The sequence below is a fragment of the Onychostoma macrolepis genome, chromosome 23 (assembly GCF_012432095.1).
Source record: "Onychostoma macrolepis isolate SWU-2019 chromosome 23, ASM1243209v1, whole genome shotgun sequence".
In the NCBI taxonomy this organism is placed as follows: domain Eukaryota; kingdom Metazoa; phylum Chordata; class Actinopteri; order Cypriniformes; family Cyprinidae; genus Onychostoma; species Onychostoma macrolepis.
The window spans coordinates 6,600,723-6,617,489 of NC_081177.1; the positions used below are offsets into that span (position 1 = coordinate 6,600,723).

Sequence of the window (16,767 nt, forward strand, 5' to 3'; positions counted from 1 at the left end):
TAATGACTGTTTAGAATGACATTTACAATCTCTCAAACTCATAAATGGCAATTCCCAAAAAAACTAAACAACAAAAAAAAAAAAAAAAATCAGAAAAGATGAAAAGACAACAGTGTCTTGCATAAAGCATAAGTGCAATTGTCCTACATCATGACTAAATGCACTGTGAGAAGTTTAATGTTTACAGCTTGTAGGTTAAGAGAAACTAACAGTCGTTATCTAATTCTGCAATTCAGTTTTATGTTAGTGCTTTATATTCAGCGGAGCCGTGACATTTCCTTGACGTTTGTTTTAGTAATTTGATTGGTTTAACAGTGCTGTTTGACAGCAATGTTGGCGCATCCATGCACCTGAGTGAGCTGAGGAGAATCAAATGAGGCCAGAAGTTTATGTGAGCCGTGACACTTGGGAATAAACTTCTCCGTCAGGCACACTGTGGCATGCCCTGCAATGTCACTGTGAAAGAAAGAAATGATTATTTAATACTACTGTGATTATTATAATGTACATTTTTGGATTGAATAATCACTGTCTAGCAATAATAATTTATATAATTAAGTGAAAATTAAAAAGAATAATTCAAACAGAAATTTATTATTTAATTAAACCATTAATGGAATTCATTTTACCCATAGTTGATAACTCTGGCATGCGGCAGTCCAAGTCCCGCAAAGCGGAATACACCGTTCTTCAGGACACAAGGCAGTGGATTCTGGAAAGTGACTTTGACTGGCACTTCTTGACCCAAGACAGCATCACATACAGGCTGAGAAGAACCACATACAAGACACAATTTAGCACTAAATGATTTCAAACAATCAAAAGATTTATCAGTTGAACCATAACTTTGAACTCACAGCGATAACAAGGTCTGGTGTGCGCAGTCTGAAGTTGTACTGGGTGGCCAAAACCTGCTTAGTCTGAGTCACGTGTCCAAAGAGGTTGAGCATCAGAGAGGCGTGATCCACCACGTGTTCCTTGTACTCATCATAACTCAGGGTCCAATCCAGAGTTCTGCCTATAGTGGTTAAACGTGACAAATATTGAATGAATACTCAGGTCTCTTTACCCATAAACTATGTTATAGCAACTGTGCAGTCTCATCTATTGCAACTGTTAAAATGTTTTTTAATTACTCACATTCAGAGGCCTTGAGCTCAATGCATGTCTGGTCTCTCTTCAGGAAGGTCTTCCTTACTCCGGTGTAGTACATGGCTGCAGCGTGGCTGTGGAGGGTGATGCTACGAGCTGAGCTGCATTTGTTTCTTAGATTGATGCAAAGCGCAGCTTCTTTGCCAATATATGGTCCATCCCCTTTCAGGCTGACTTCACAGACAACATCCGCAGCACTGGGCAGTGGGTATGTGGATCTTCTTAAGCCATGACGAACAGCTGTTTCCAAAGCAGTTAACTTCTCAGAAGAACCTAATCAATGAAAGTAGAAGGAAAATTTAGAGAGGAATGAATCACAGAAGAAACACCAACCTTCATCACTAGTATAAGCACCATGGTGTTGAGAGCTGAACCGGATATTTTAAGAGACATGCATGTGGTTTTTACCAAGTGGGTGTTTGTAGAGGTTTGTGATGTCTATGCGTTGATCTAAGCCGATAGCCTTGGTGCTGATGCAGTGACCTACTACATCCTTCTCAACGTGGACAACACCAAATGTACCATCACATCTCCTCTGCCAGTAAACTTTATCATTATTCACCTAGAACATAAAGAGACAAACAAGAATCATAAGTTATATGTCATTATAATCGCTGTATGACACAATGGTAAATTAAAGGAATTAACGCACTTCTGCGAAAATGAAGGGCGCATTATGCTTCATGAAGACCTGCCCGCTGCGGATCGCAGCAACAGAGGTGGGGCCGCAGCGGAAGAAGCCCTGGCTGGTCAGTTGAGGAGTGGAATCAAGCACCTGCCAACCTCCGAAACCAGATGGCAGGTCTGATCTAGTCATCCAGGCCTCATTCCACACGTGGTAGTTCCTACATAGAAGAGAACATTAAAGAAATACAAACACATAATGCACATTCAGAGGAACTCTTTAGGACATCACAAACGGTAATGTCACTTACCAGATTGAATCACGGTTCATGTGGTCCATCAGCTGGAATTTCTCATCGAAATAGACGTCAGTTGTCAAACTAACATCAGTGTCATGAGCAGAAAAGAAGTTTGAGACCGGGCGAGCAGGAATACCCAAACACCTCAACACTACGAGAAAGAAGAATTATATAAGTGCATTACATGAATTACTTTCACACAATCACTTTATCAAAACTTTTTTTCCTAATCCAGTCTGCAGGAAGTCTTACGTGTGTTGGTGACTCCAGCAAAGGCCACACTCTGTCCATATTTGACAGGTACTCCTCCACATTTGTAGTATTGTCTCAGGATGGCACTGCTGCCGCACCAGGATGTCGGAGAAATTCCATCTCCATAGCAGTTTGACCAGTTACCCATCAGCACACCACAGTCTTTGTTGGCAATAACCTGACAAGGAGAGATGATTAAAACTAGTTTATTTTGAATGCAGAAACCACACTCAAAGAGAACAAATCGGACCATTGTAAAGGCTTTCCAACATGAAATCAGGGTATTGATGAGAAGAAAATGAAGACTCACCATGTCAGACAGCACTCTGGAAATGTTAATTGGGTTTCCCCATCCTGAGCAAGGTGTACCGCTCCTCTCCAACACATACATACATGCAGGCAAGATTCCCTCCTCAAACTAAAAATCAGACAGAGGAGAGAGGAAATTGAAAAATTTGCCATGCTGTCTCTTGTAGAGTAGAGCTTATTCTTTACAATTATATCTCAGATGCTTCAAGAGAAATGGAATGTGAAAAGACATTTCCAACAGAAACCCCAATAGGTTCCAACACTTTTGATGCACACACTTGTTATTTATGGGGTTACGTAGACACTATAAAAATAAAAATTTTGTTGTTTGTGCCATTTTCTTGTGACACACTATTCCCACTGAAATCAGTGGATTCACAGCAGCTCTCTGACATAATGTTAACTAATGTGTAAGCACTTTTGCAATATATGAGTGAAAGTCTGGCTCTTACTTGACCAAAGTGCCATGTTTTGCAGCCAATCTGCTGCTTAGTTCCATAGCAGATTCTGCCCATGTCATTCAGCACATACTCAGCTCTCTCCGCCTCATCACTCAGGTACACACAGTCATCTGATAAAGAGAACATTGTACGTTAAGCAAATATTCAGGTTCATGATTATTTTAAAGTGTAATGAAACGCATACCTTTACACCAGGGGTTGAACAGCATGTAAATGTCATTTTCAGGAACATAAGGTAAAGCGAATCTGCCTCCTGCACAGTGTGTCACGACACTGAGTTGGTATCGTCCAACGCAAGCAGTCGGAAGAGAGTGCACAGACAGTCTGATTCGGTTTTGTACTCGTTCCACAATCTTTGCCCCCCAGCAGCCACTACTGAATTCTTCCACTATTGGAACGATCACATGTGTGCCGTCCCGGATGGATGGGATGTGACCTGTAAAACACACAGAAGAACAAGAGATTTCAATGATGGTAGAAATGTTGGTTCGGCTTCTCACGTGTTCTTCCTGTACATGTTATTTCTTGCCATGTTTCCGCATTCTTTTGGTCATAACCAACCTAGATTGAGCTCCAGGTGAAGCTTGTCAGAACTGGGATTGAAAGGACGGCACAGATCAACCCACATATTGAAAGACTGTCCTCTGCGGACGATGAGACGATCATCATGGAAAAAATGTGTGTGATGCTCCTGACGATTCAGTCCAGTCCTGCATCTGATAAGGTCAACCTTACTCACCCGGAGGAGAGCATCTGAGAAAATGAAAAAAGCAGAAAACAGGTCATTTATTATCAAACATATAATTAATTGAGTTATGAGTAAGAATAAGACATTTCCCATCATGCACTGCAGAACAAAGAAACAGAAAACACAAAGACTCTTACTCTCTACTCCACAGACTCGTGTGCCTGCGAAATCATCCACATATCCCTTGACAACAACTTCCTTTTTCTCATATTCATGGCTTGTAGTGACAGAGCTGCAAGAAGTAGTGTATGGAGTAACGAAAGGAGTAGCACATGTGTTAACATAAGGGCTGACGTATGAGTCAACACCAGAGTCAACATATGGGTGAGCATAAGACATAGCGTAAGGGTTAACACCAGAGTTAACATATGGGTGAGCATAAGACATAGCGTAAGGGTTAACACCAGAGTTAACATATGGGTGAGCATAAGACATAGCGTAAGGGTTAACACCAGAGTTAACATATGGGTGAGCATAAGAGATAGCACATGGGTTAATGGAAGGGTTGTTGTAAACCGATGAGTAGCATCCTGCTCTCCTGTAGTGATCGTCCTGCAGTCTAATGGCTGGGAAACGGCCAACGCTGCAGAGGCTTTTGGAAGGGTTGTATGCAATAGGCATGCTGGGTAAAAATGAAAGAAATGAGAGACATGAGTATGATCTGTAATCGGTCAGTAGATGGTTAATAAATTCATGAATAAGGTGTCTTTGTTCCTAAAAAAAAATCAGACCTCCAGTTTCAGTTTTAAGCTGTTTTTACTGGACAGCAAAAACATATCATCCTAACATTAGTTTGGTTTCTTGAGAACATTAGGCTGTTCCCAAAAGGTAACATTTTTAAACTATATAACCATATAACCATATAATCATACCAGAAAAGGAAAGTCTTCAGAAATAATAATCCGCTAAAGATGTTGTTGGGGTTTTAACCAACTCTTGATGCACAAAAGCAGCCTATGAATTCTAGATGTCAGCTTTCTAATAGCAATTCATAATAAATTTCAAACAGTGTCTGAGATGATTACTTACATGGTTTTAGTTCTTGTCTGTTCAAGAGAAACTGAACCGAAAACTTGAAGTGCTGCAGCAAGTGAACAGTAAGTCCTGCTTTAACCAGCTCGTTGCTCGTACTGTTGTTTGTCTCCACAGCAGACGAGATATTTATACTACATCTCCATCTCCTCCCCATCCACAGCTCATGTGAGTAATTGTCCTCTTAAGAAAGAGATGAAAGGATTTTGAGTCATGTTCATTTTTACTAATTAATGGGACAATTTAACATCTTAGTTTAATTGTTCTGAACATTTAAACTTTGAGTCATTTTCTAGTAATTTTTCAGACTAATACCTTGTCTACACTGGACGTGAGGAAAGCGAATAAGATGTAGACAACAGTAATAAAACTAATATGATCATATACTAAATATTCTCAATTTTATTTAGTCATTCTTACAGTATATCTTCAATTGGAGTATATATATATTAGTATTCTCCTAAAGATATCATAAACATTCTGTAAGTAAAGTATGTCTGTTTATTTCTTACTGACCCTGTTTGTTAATCTTGTTATATTAAGAGAGCATATTAAGAGATGCAAGGCAGAAAATCTTTTTTTTTTTTTTAATTATTTTATTCTATAACATACATTTGAAAGAACAGAGCTCCTTTCAACATAGAGATTAAATAAGAGGTTTAAAGCAAAATTAGCTCTGATACATACAGTAATAGTGGATCATTGGATTATAGTTAAGAGTCCATTATTCTTACATTTATTTCTCATGATTTTCTGAACAAGGACGACTCTTTGATATATGACTGTAAGTCAGTTATTAAATAGAATGACTCATAAAATTGGAAAGCAGAGTATGGAAATTCACATGCAAGAGAAGTAATGAAAAATTATGTTAAATTGCTTGTTGTTTTAATCTTTAATTTCTTTTTTCCCCCCTTTTCCCTGACAGAAGATAAAATGTTGTTTCAGGCCCCTACAGCGGCCCCTGAAATGATGAGGAAAGAGATGTCTCTTATTTGAAGTGGAGGTAAGGAATATGATTTTATAACTTCAAATCAAAATAAATTGTTGAATGAACATGATTTAATCATAGCACCCATTATGCATCTAATCAAATCAAGTAAACTTGGACTGCTTCAAATATGTTATCTGAACACAACATAAATTTGTAGATTAAACATGATTTTAAGGCCACCTAATATAAAGTGGGACCAAACAATCTTTTGGAGTAAGTGAGCTTGAAAAAGACAGAAAAGTCAAACAAAATGCACTTGGGAGTTCCTTATGTATATGGACAACTTATTTTTGGCACACTTCCTCCAAACAAGCTACTGGAGCAAATGAGCTTGAACAAGACTGGTGTACATCAGACTATCTTTTTTATTATTATTTTACAGCTCAAAAAATGATTACACTCACAATTGTTTGTTTTATGTTATGTTCATTCATGTTTATGTTCAAATGTTAATTTTTGTGTGTCAGGCCAAGGTTTACAAATTCCCAAAAAGTGAAATTTTTCAAGTGTAAGAAATTTTAAGACCAAAAGGGTGTTAAAGTCCTACAAGCATCGCTTGGGGATCGGTTTTCTCAAGAGCCAATATTTCGTTGGCTAAATGTTTCTTATACATTGTGTCACAAATACTCAAATGGATAGGAGACTTACAAGTGAAGAAAACAGTTTAAACTCAATTGGTGCATGTTAAAGCCTAATGAAAAAATAAAGAATTTAAATTGTTTGCATGTTTCAACTTTTGGTAATGTCTTGCTTCTTAGTGCTGTCATCTAAAACAAATCTAATTGAAACAACAATATAGATATTCATTACCATACATGAACAAGACATTAACTAGATGTAACAAGGCAGAGTTTTGTTGAATTTAAGTGCTTTACCGACATTGAGCGAATAAGAATAAATTTTATTAGACTAACACAATACAGACATTTTGATTCAATTAGTTGCAAAGAAGTTACATTGACATATTAACTACTGTGTACTTGCATTTAAATTAATCATTTGGTACAATGCACTTATTGTGTACATACATGTTTTTACATTGTACTAATATTTTTAAAAATACATATATGTAATTACATTTGTAATTAATTTCTGTAATTACATTTATAATTACACTGTTGACCCATCCCTTACACCTTAACCCATCCTTAAACCTACCCAAACCACCAAACCTGTCCCTAACCTTACCCGTATTCCACCTCAATAGCAGCAATAGTGTTTTGCAATACAATTTGACCACAATAAGAACATTGTACTTATTTTTTGATGTAAGTACATAGTAGTTAAGGCCACCTAATATAAAGTGTGACCGATTGTTTTTGAGGAATTGGGCCTTGGATGACAACCTCTGTCCATTTAGATTTAGAAAGATCTTCTGCAAGACTTTAAAAGTTCATTTGAGCTCTGGTGGGTAGCTCAGGTTCAAACAGTATATCAGCCCAAATAACAGAGCACAAGCCTGTGCAATGCTACTCAAGTCACTGAGGAATTCCACACCTTCAATTAAGACATCATAATGCAGCGCTCCCTCCTTCAGTATGTTATACACTCCAATCACAGTTGCTCCATGGTACTTTGTGACTCAATGTCTGAATCCTGTGGGATGAAATACATGAAAGATCACAAACAAAAAAGAGCTCAACCACACTCACTGGTCACTTTATTAGGTACACCTGTAAAGTAAACTTCAATTCAATACAGGAGCTCTGCTGTGAATTCCACATTTCCCAGACAGCAACATATTCTTGGCCCAGGTCTGGCCCACATCTGGCCCGCGTGAAATCCATGCGGACCAGAAGTGGGCCGGATCTGGGCCGACACTGCTTGCTGTCTGGGTTACAAGTTTATAATTTCTCAGTTTTTATGTTGAAACTGTCAGAAAGATGATAATTCTACTATATGTTTATTATTGAGGTCACAGTGGGTGCTGGAGTGTTATTGCAGTGCATTATATTATAAGACTGTTATAATTAATTTGGCCACCATATTTAAAATGAGTGAGGTGGCTAAAACATTAGAACCATCTTACAATATAATGCACTGCAATAAAACAAAAGCATGCATGTACAGTTTTCTGATGTCGTTTATTTATTTTTAAAAAATTGTATTTACTTTTTTTATAATTTTTTTGTGGCATGCCTCTTCTGCCTTTCAGATCAATTTAAAACTTTTGTATGGGTTTACACAGTTTTGTAAATTAGGCCCCAAGAGAGCTCAACCGATATGAATAAAAAATTAATTGGTTTAGTGCATCAAACAATTCACATAAGAACTTTGTCATGGTGTACCATCAGTTTCCTGTAAATGAACAATTTGTCCAGCTCAGTTATTTGACAGTCATGTGTTCTAACATGTCTCATTCTTGTTGTAGCAAATAGGGAAAAACATGGCCCAAGTACAGAAAACTGTATTTTCTCATCAACTCACAAAATATGCCTTCACTAGTTTTTCAGGGCCTTCATTCAAGTAGGTGCACAGCGATTTGATGACACAGGCTCTTCTGGTGTGTATAGTATCATCCTGTGGGGTGGAGACAAGATTAAAATCAAACTTCAGTGGCGGCACAGCTTAAGAGTACTGTTTGGGGAGAAAATGCCAAACTACATCTGTCTTTCCATCTGCACTGAGAATGACTATTAAAGCCATTTATCAATACAAACCTTGGAGATGGCAACCATGATCTGTGTGAATTGTTTTATTTATTTATTTATTTTTCTGATTGCCCGCCTTTTCTACTGAAGATCTCCATCAATCGTGGTCAGTTCCGGTCAAGCTCAGCAAAGAACGTAGGAAGCAGTGGTACAGTAGAAATCTGCAAGAACTCCCTATAAATCTGAAAAGCATTGACAATGCATTTGTTAACTCTCATCAAAACAGAAGGTTGAAAAAAAAAAAGAAAAAAAAAAGCTGTTTTAACAATTTTTCTATCAGCAATGAGAGAGTTAAGAAGACATGATGTACCACAGCCATCTAAATATGGCCTACTCTGTTTTTTGATTAAAAGTATAAGAGCTGCCTTGAGTTTTAAGTCCTGCTCATGTCTTAAATGTGCATGGACAATTTAAATATACACAAACATAATGATTGCCGCTTCCAATACAATGCTTTAGTTTATAATGTAAGTAATTTGTACACACAACTCTCTTTTGCAACACACTGCCACATACACGTCACAGAAAGAAAAAGAAAAGGAAAGTTCAGTAATCAAGGATAGTTAGTTATACATTACTGTATGTGATTGTTAAGAAAAACGACTTACCATGTAATAAAGGTGAGGTTCACAACAGAAGAGCATGGGGACGTCTTTATATTGTGATGTAGCCTATTTCTTTCTTTTACGAAAAAAAAAAAAATATTTCCGCTGTGAAAAAACAAAACAAAAAGCGCATAAAAGTTAACCTGCAAAACTGCAACTAATTTACTACAATAATATGTGAGCAGCTTGTACGTACATGATTGTGTTTTTGAGAAAACAACGTTTATGTGTGGTTAGAAAAAAGCTACAATTTTAAAGTAACTGAAATAAGGCCATAAAACACATACAGAATATTTGTTCACAAGACTTTTGAGAACTGGATCTTGTAGCCTAGAATATTTGCTTCAAAATGATCTGAAAATAATCTAACTCACTCATTCAGAGAAAACAATATATTGATTTAAATTTTCTAAGTCACTTTTTGAGTAGAAAGGGTCTATGCGAGAGGGCGTAAACTATCCTGGATAGTGCTGTGACTCACACCTGAGAAGACAAAGGCCCGCATAATGAGCTCCATAATGAGCCATTGAGTCAGGTATGTGACTGAGAGGGAATTGCTACAAGAAAGAATGCGAGGAAAAAAGAAATGTGTATACATATAACTATCACATAAAATAACTTGAGATTCACTTGCAGGTGCAGTTAAACAGTTTATAAGGAACAAACAAACAAATAAATAACAGAAGAGTCAAGACATTGTGGGTGCAATATCCAAAATATCCAAAACAGTGGCAGGAAACTGGAACCCAGGAAAAGGGAGACAGCAGAAACTGCATGAGAAAACACAAAACAGACGTGAGCAACACAATGAACGGACAAAGACAAAGCAAACATGGTGACAATACATACACTACCAGTCAAATTATTTAAACAGTAAGATTTGTAATGTTTTTTGTTTTTTTTATAAGAAGTGTCTTCAGCTCACCAAGCCTGCATTTATTTGATCCAAAGTACAGCAAAAACAGTACATTATATTTATTATAATATATAGGCCTACATATTGTTACTATTACAGACTAATCGATTGCTTCAGTCTGTTGTGCTGCTGAGAGGTTTGTGATTGTAGCTCCGTGTACCTTCGCTTTTTATTGAATCTCTACCTTACTTTCACTTCCTTTTGTCTAAAGTGATAATATATAACTTCATTCCCACCATATTTCTGGTGTTATCTTTCAAACTAATCTAACTAATTTGATCGTCCGCTGCGAGTGCAGCTTGTTAGCCCGTTAGCTTGTCACTTGCTGGGCCATTTGCATTTCTATTCGCGCCTATTATTATTTCTTTTTTTTTTCTTCGCAACGTTTTTCACGAGCTCATCAAACAACAGTGGTAAGTGGTAAGTTAATTTGGTATCATTCATCAATCACGGTGAGTAATGGCTTCTTCTCCTGCAATTGTTGTTTGCACTGTTTGCCACATGTATAGCTTATCTGTCTCTGTCAGCAGCGAGGGATTCACATGTGATAAATGCAGGGAAATATTTAGGCTGACAGAGAAGGTTTTAGAACTAGAGACACGCATCCAAACTTTAGTTGAGGATAGTAAGAATGTGAGGGCTGTAGATACTGCTTTGGATGCGACTAGCTCAGGGAGTCCTGTACATTGTTCGGTTTCGGTTGAGCCCGTGCAGCAGGGCAACTGGGTGACTTTGAGGCGGCCTAGTCGCGGGTCAAAACACCACTCTTCCGTTCCGATCAAAACATCAAACAGGTTCTCCCCACTCCGTGAAGCACCCACTGAGAAACCTGATGAAAGTGCTCTAGTTATTGGCGATTCTATTGTACGGAACGTGAAAATAGAGACACCAGCCACTATAGTCCATTGTTTACCAGGAGCCAGAGCGCCTGACATCTTGGCAAATTTAAAAGTGCTGACTAATGCTAAACGTAAATTCAGTAAGATTGTTATCCACGTCGGCGCTAATGATGTTCGACTTCGCCAGTCGGAGATCACTAAAAATAATGTTGAAGAGGTGTGTGAACTTGCAAGTACGATGTCAGACACTGTAATATGCTCTGGTTCGCTCCCTGCTTACCGTGGAGATGAGATTCATAGCAGACTGTCGTCACTTAATGGCTGGATGTCTAAGTGGTGCCCGCAAAATAACATAGGCTTTATAGACAATTGGAAGAATTTTGGGGCAGACCTGACCTGTTGAAAAGAGATGGTGTTCATCCCTCCTGGGGTGGTGCCGCTCCTCTCTCTAGAAATATGGCACATAGTCTTAGAGTTCGTACTTGACTAACTGGGGCCCAGGTCAGGAAGCAGACAGACTGGCTAAACCGATCGTCTGCTAGCCGCCTCACGTCACAGAAGTCAGTTAACTCTCAGCACATAGAAAATTTTTCACCTAGATATCACTCTATAGAGACTGTGTCTGTTCTCCGAACCAGAAAATACAGAAAACATCCAAACCAAAGTAATAGTAACAATTTAATTGATGTTCAACAAATAAAAAAACAATATAATACAGATGAACACATGATAAAGCTTGGCTTACTGAATATTAGATCCCTTTCTTCAAAAGCACTTTTTGTAAATGATATGTTCACTGACCATAAACTAGATGTGCTTTGTCTGACAGAAACCTGGCTGAAACAAGATGATTACATTACTTTAAACGAGTCTACACCCCAAGATTACTGTTACAAACATGAACCGCGTCCAAAAGGTAAAGGGGGAGGTGTTGCTACAATTTATAGCAATATTTTCAAGTATCTCTCAGAGGTCGGGTTTCAAGTATAATTCGTTCTAAGTAATGGTGCTTCATATAACGTTATCCAAAGAAACAAGTGTTAATGATAAATCCCCTGTGATGTTTGTACTGGCTACTGTATACAGGCCACCAGGGCACCATACAGACTTTATTAAAGAATTTTCTGATCTTCTATCGGAGTTAGTGCTGACTGCAGATAAAGTCCTAATCGTTGGTGATTTTAATATCCATGTTGATAATGAAAAAGATTTGTTGGGATCAGCATTTATAGACATTCTAAACTCTATTGGTGTTAAACAACACGTGTCAGGACCTACTCATTGTCGAAATCATACTCTAGATATAATACTGCCACATGGAATTGATGTCAGTGGCATTGAAATTTGGCAGCAGAGCGATGATATCTCAGATCATTATCTAGTCTCCTGTATATTCCATATAGCATATAGCTGTAAAGCCAACTCCTTGTTACAAATATGGTAGAACCATTACCTCTACCACAAAAGACTGCTTTATGAATAATCTTCCTGACTTATCTCAGTTCCTCAGCATATCCAATAGCTCAGAACAACTTGATGATGTAACAGGAACTATGGACTCTCTCTTTTCTAGCACTTTAGATGCGGTTGCTCCTTTACGCTTAAGGAAGATTAAGGATAAGAGTCCAACACCGTGGTATAATGAGCACTCTCGCGCCCTAAAGAGAGCAGCCCGGAAAATGGAGCGCAGCTGGAGGAAAACTAAATTAGAGGTATTTCGTTTAACTTGGCGGAAAGTACCTATCCTACAGAAAAGCATTAAAACTGCTAGATCTGATTACTTTTCGTCTCTTCTAGAAGAAAACAAACATAACCCTCGGTATTTATTCAATACAGTGACTAAATTAACGAAAAATAAAGCATCAACAGGTGTTGGCATTTCCCCAGAGCATAGCAGTAATGACTTTATGAACTACTTCACTTCCAAGATCGATACCATCAGAGATAAAATTGTATCCTTGCAGCCGTCAGCTACAGTATTGCATCAGATAGCGCACTATAGATCCCCTGAGGAACAATTCCACTCATTCTCTACTGTAGGAGAGGAAGAATTGTATAAACTTTTTAAATCATCTAAACCAACAACATGTATGTTAGACCCGATTCCATCTAAACTACTAAAAGAGCTGCTTCCAGAAGTCATAGATCCTCTTTTGGCTATTATTAATTCATCATTGTCATTAGGATATGTCCCCAAAACCTTCAAATTGGCTGTTATTAAGCCTCTCATTAAAAAAACACAACTTGACCCCAAAGATCTAGTTAATTACAGACCGATCTCAAATCTCCCTTTTCTGTCAAAGATACTAGAAAAGGTAGTATCCTCACAATTATATTCCTTCTTAGAGAAAAATGATATCTGTGAGGAATTCCAGTCAGGATTTAGATCGTATCATAGTACTGAATCTGCTCTCATTAGAGTTACAAATGACCTGCTTCTATCATCTGATCGTGGTTGTATCTCTTTATTAGTTCTACTGGATCTTAGCGCTGCGTTCGACACTATCGACCACAACATTCTTTTGAATAGACTACAAAACTTTGTTGGCATTAGTGGAAGCACCTTAGCATGGTTCAAATCGTACTTATCTGACCGCCATCAGTTCGTAGCAGTGAATGAAGAGGTATCATATCGATCACAAGTGCAGTATGGAGTACCTCAAGGCTCAGTACTAGGGCCGTTACTTTTGACACTTTACATGTTACCCTTGGGAGATATTATCAGGAGACATGGTGTTAGCTTTCACTGTTATGCTGATGATACTCAGCTCTATATTTCTTCGCGGCCCGGTGAAACACACCAAATTGAGAAACTAACGGAATGCATAGTCGATATAAAAAACTGGATGACGAGTAATTTTTTACTGCTAAATTCTGAAAAAACAGAGGTGTTAATTATCGGACCTAAAAACCCCACATGTAATAACCTAGAACATTATCTAACACTTGATGGCTGCTCTGTCAATTCTTCTTCATCAGTCAGGAACCTAGGTGTGCTGTTTGATAGCAATCTTTCATTTGAAAGCCATGTTTCTAGCATCTGTAAAACTGCATTTTTTTAATCTCAAAAGCATATCTAAATTGCGACCTATGCTCTCAACGTCAAATGCAGAAATGTTAATTCATGCGTTTATGACCTCAAGGTTAGACTATTGCAATGCTTTATTGGGTGGTTGTTCTGCACGCTTGATCAACAAACTACAGTTGGTCCAAAATGCAGCAGCTAGAGTCCTTACTAGAACCAGGAAATATGACCATATTAGCCCGGTTCTGTCAACACTGCACTGTCTCCCTATCAAACATCGGATAGATCTTGTTAATTACTTATAAAGCCCTGAATGGTTTAGCTCCTCAGTACTTGAGCGAGCTCTTATCACAATATAGTCCTCCACGTCCACTGCGTTCTCAAAACTCTGGCCGTTTGATAATACCTAGAATATCAAAATCGACTGCAGGCGGCAGATCCTTTTCCTATTTAGCACCCAAACTCTGGAACAATCTACCTAACACTTTTCGGGAGGCAGACACACTCTGTCAGTTTAAATCTAGATTAAAGACCCATCTCTTTAGCCTGGCTTACACATAACACACTAATACGCTTCTATTATTCAAATCCGTTAAAGGATTGTTAGGCTGCATTAATTAGATCAACCGGAACCGGGAACACTCCCCATAACACACGATGTACTCGTTACATCGTAAGTAGAATGGCATCTACGCTAATATTTGTCTGTTTCTTTCCTATTCTGTTTCTCAGTCCGTATCCGATCAGATGGTGGATCAGCACCAAGAGATGATGTCTACGGCCCTGATCGTCAGCGGAGACCAGGACACCCAGATGACCCCCAGAGACATATCCCCAGCGGAAACCTAGATTAAAATACAATAAAACTAAAAAATATAACAAAATAACTAAAAATATAATAAAATACCTAACTACATAATACTACTATTGTTAGAAATGGAAACAAAATTAAAATATAAATATAAATTTTTGAACTGGGGGTTTCGTCTGGTCAGAGGAGAACTGGCCCCCCGACTGAGCCTGGTTTCTCCCAAGGTTTTTTTTTCTCCATTCTGTCACAGAGGGAGTTTTGGTTCCTTGCCGCTGTCGCCTCTGGCTTGCTCAGTTGGGGACACTTAATTTCTAGCGATTATCGCCGATTTGATTGCACAGATACTATTTAAACTAAACTGAGCTAGACAATGACATCTCTGAATTCAATAATGAAATGCCTTTAAATGAAAATTGAGTGTTTAATCTTATCATTATACATTACTGACACTCTATCCTCCAATTTGATACTGTTAAGTGCTTTGACACAATCTGTATTGTTAAAAGCGCTATATAAATAAAGGTGACTTGACTTGACTATTCAAAATAAATAAAGCACCCCCCCCCCACACACTAAAATTAATAAATATATTAGTGAGCATGTTGATAGGCTTATCAGGAGCAACTATATTATTACATTAGCAATCACCAATATTGCCCACGTGATTTTATAACATAGATGCACACATGCTTTGCATGTATTATCATACAATACAAAAACAAAATTTTATAACTGAGAAACTAAATTATTATTGTTAAGCTTATTATAAACATGTTTGAGCAGGTATTTGCAAACAGAGTAGGCTACTTCACAGTAAAGATTGGTCTAAACTTTCTTAGACATTACTTTTATATCATTGTTTAAAGAACATATAACTATCCTCACGTCGTACAACATTTAAATGCAATGAAAGGTTGCCTATCATATTTCAAAATGTTGCACTCGATTTCACACATTTTATTCTGGAGTTATAGTTTGGGAAAAGTTCAACTAGTAAATGTGTTCAACTTTGTCACAACAACACATTATCTAATGCCAATAAGAAATATTACTTACTCGGTATAAAATATCTCCTCCTCTGCCGGCTCCAGCTGCGCTCGCATTCTGTTTGTGAGGTAAACAAAGCTTTTTCCTCTCAGTGTGTCTTCTGGGGGTAAATACAAGGCTTATTCCTCACAGCGTGTTCTTCCAAAACTGAAAAGTATCTGAGATGAACGCGTTGCTGCTTTGTTTACGGTGGTGTGGGCGTTTACATATGGAAGGCCGACAGGGCCAAAAGTCTTCAAACGGAACGCGTGAAATTTAACCGTGTCTACACACACAATTTGTCCGCGTTAACGCGGCAAATTTAAACGCGTTTCTTTTGTACGTATAGACACGCACATTTTGGCCGTGTTAAGACGACATATTTGAACGTGTTTCTCAACGCGCACATTCTGGCCGTGTTAAGGTGGCAATTTTGAACTTAAGGCATTACAATCTATATTACCCTCATATTAATGCTTGCTTTAGTTTATGGTGTCATTAAGTAGGCGAATAAATGTAATGAGATGTAAAGTGTTTTGTTGTTTATTTTATTTTATAGGATACTCTCCCAGGTCCCTGTACCTTCTGATCATTTTAACAGGAATTAAGCTAGATTTGTCTCTTTTTGTCATGGGTTAATAATTGGAATATGCTTTAATATTAATTGTTTTATCCTTAAACATGTTTTGAATGTGTGAGCGGCTCTGAAACACCTTGTATGCATGTGCATCCCTTCAGTTCATAATTCCAAAGTATAGCCTATAATTGGGACTCAAGACATTGCAGCAGACTAATTATTACTGTGAAAACTTAAGTAGGCCTAAAGTTTTATTATAAATTATTAAGAAAAATAAATATTAGTTATTAGTTTGGGTTTTCCCATTTTTTTTTACATAATAACAGTTAAAAGTATGGACATTTTTCAGAGTTGTCATGTTATTAGATTAAATGCAGGTTAAAGGTAAAATGTCCCCCAGTCTGACAAAGCAATTTGCTTTAAATATTTACTGCAAAATTATAATA

At 37.7% G+C, this 16,767-nt stretch overlaps 1 protein-coding gene across 3 annotated transcripts; it reads right to left on the reverse strand.

The window, feature by feature from the left end:
• Window positions 1-60: 60 nt before the first annotated feature.
• LOC131531608 (protein-glutamine gamma-glutamyltransferase K-like) lies at window positions 61-15,863 on the reverse strand. 3 transcript variants are annotated; one of them, XM_058762473.1, is made up of 20 exons: window positions 15,775-15,863; window positions 9,131-9,232; window positions 8,532-8,704; window positions 8,299-8,391; window positions 7,369-7,467; window positions 4,875-5,060; window positions 4,362-4,467; window positions 3,983-4,077; window positions 3,659-3,850; window positions 3,282-3,533; window positions 3,089-3,207; window positions 2,638-2,745; window positions 2,328-2,505; window positions 2,088-2,226; window positions 1,805-1,997; window positions 1,561-1,714; window positions 1,141-1,425; window positions 858-1,018; window positions 630-766; window positions 61-456 (listed from the first exon to the last, which is right to left on the reverse strand). In XM_058762473.1, exons 6-20 carry the CDS (start codon window positions 5,032-5,034, stop codon window positions 309-311), a joined length of 2,427 nt encoding a protein of 808 aa, XP_058618456.1. In that variant the 5' UTR covers window positions 5,035-5,060; window positions 7,369-7,467; window positions 8,299-8,391; window positions 8,532-8,704; window positions 9,131-9,232; window positions 15,775-15,863; the 3' UTR covers window positions 61-308. The 3 variants fall into 3 exon arrangements, with proteins under 3 accessions (XP_058618456.1, XP_058618455.1, XP_058618454.1); XM_058762472.1 differs by lacking the exon at window positions 15,775-15,863 and having other exon boundaries at window positions 9,131-9,501; XM_058762471.1 differs by lacking the exons at window positions 7,369-7,467; window positions 8,299-8,391; window positions 8,532-8,704; window positions 9,131-9,232; window positions 15,775-15,863 and having other exon boundaries at window positions 3,983-4,467; window positions 4,875-5,007.
• Window positions 15,864-16,767: the final 904 nt, after the last annotated feature.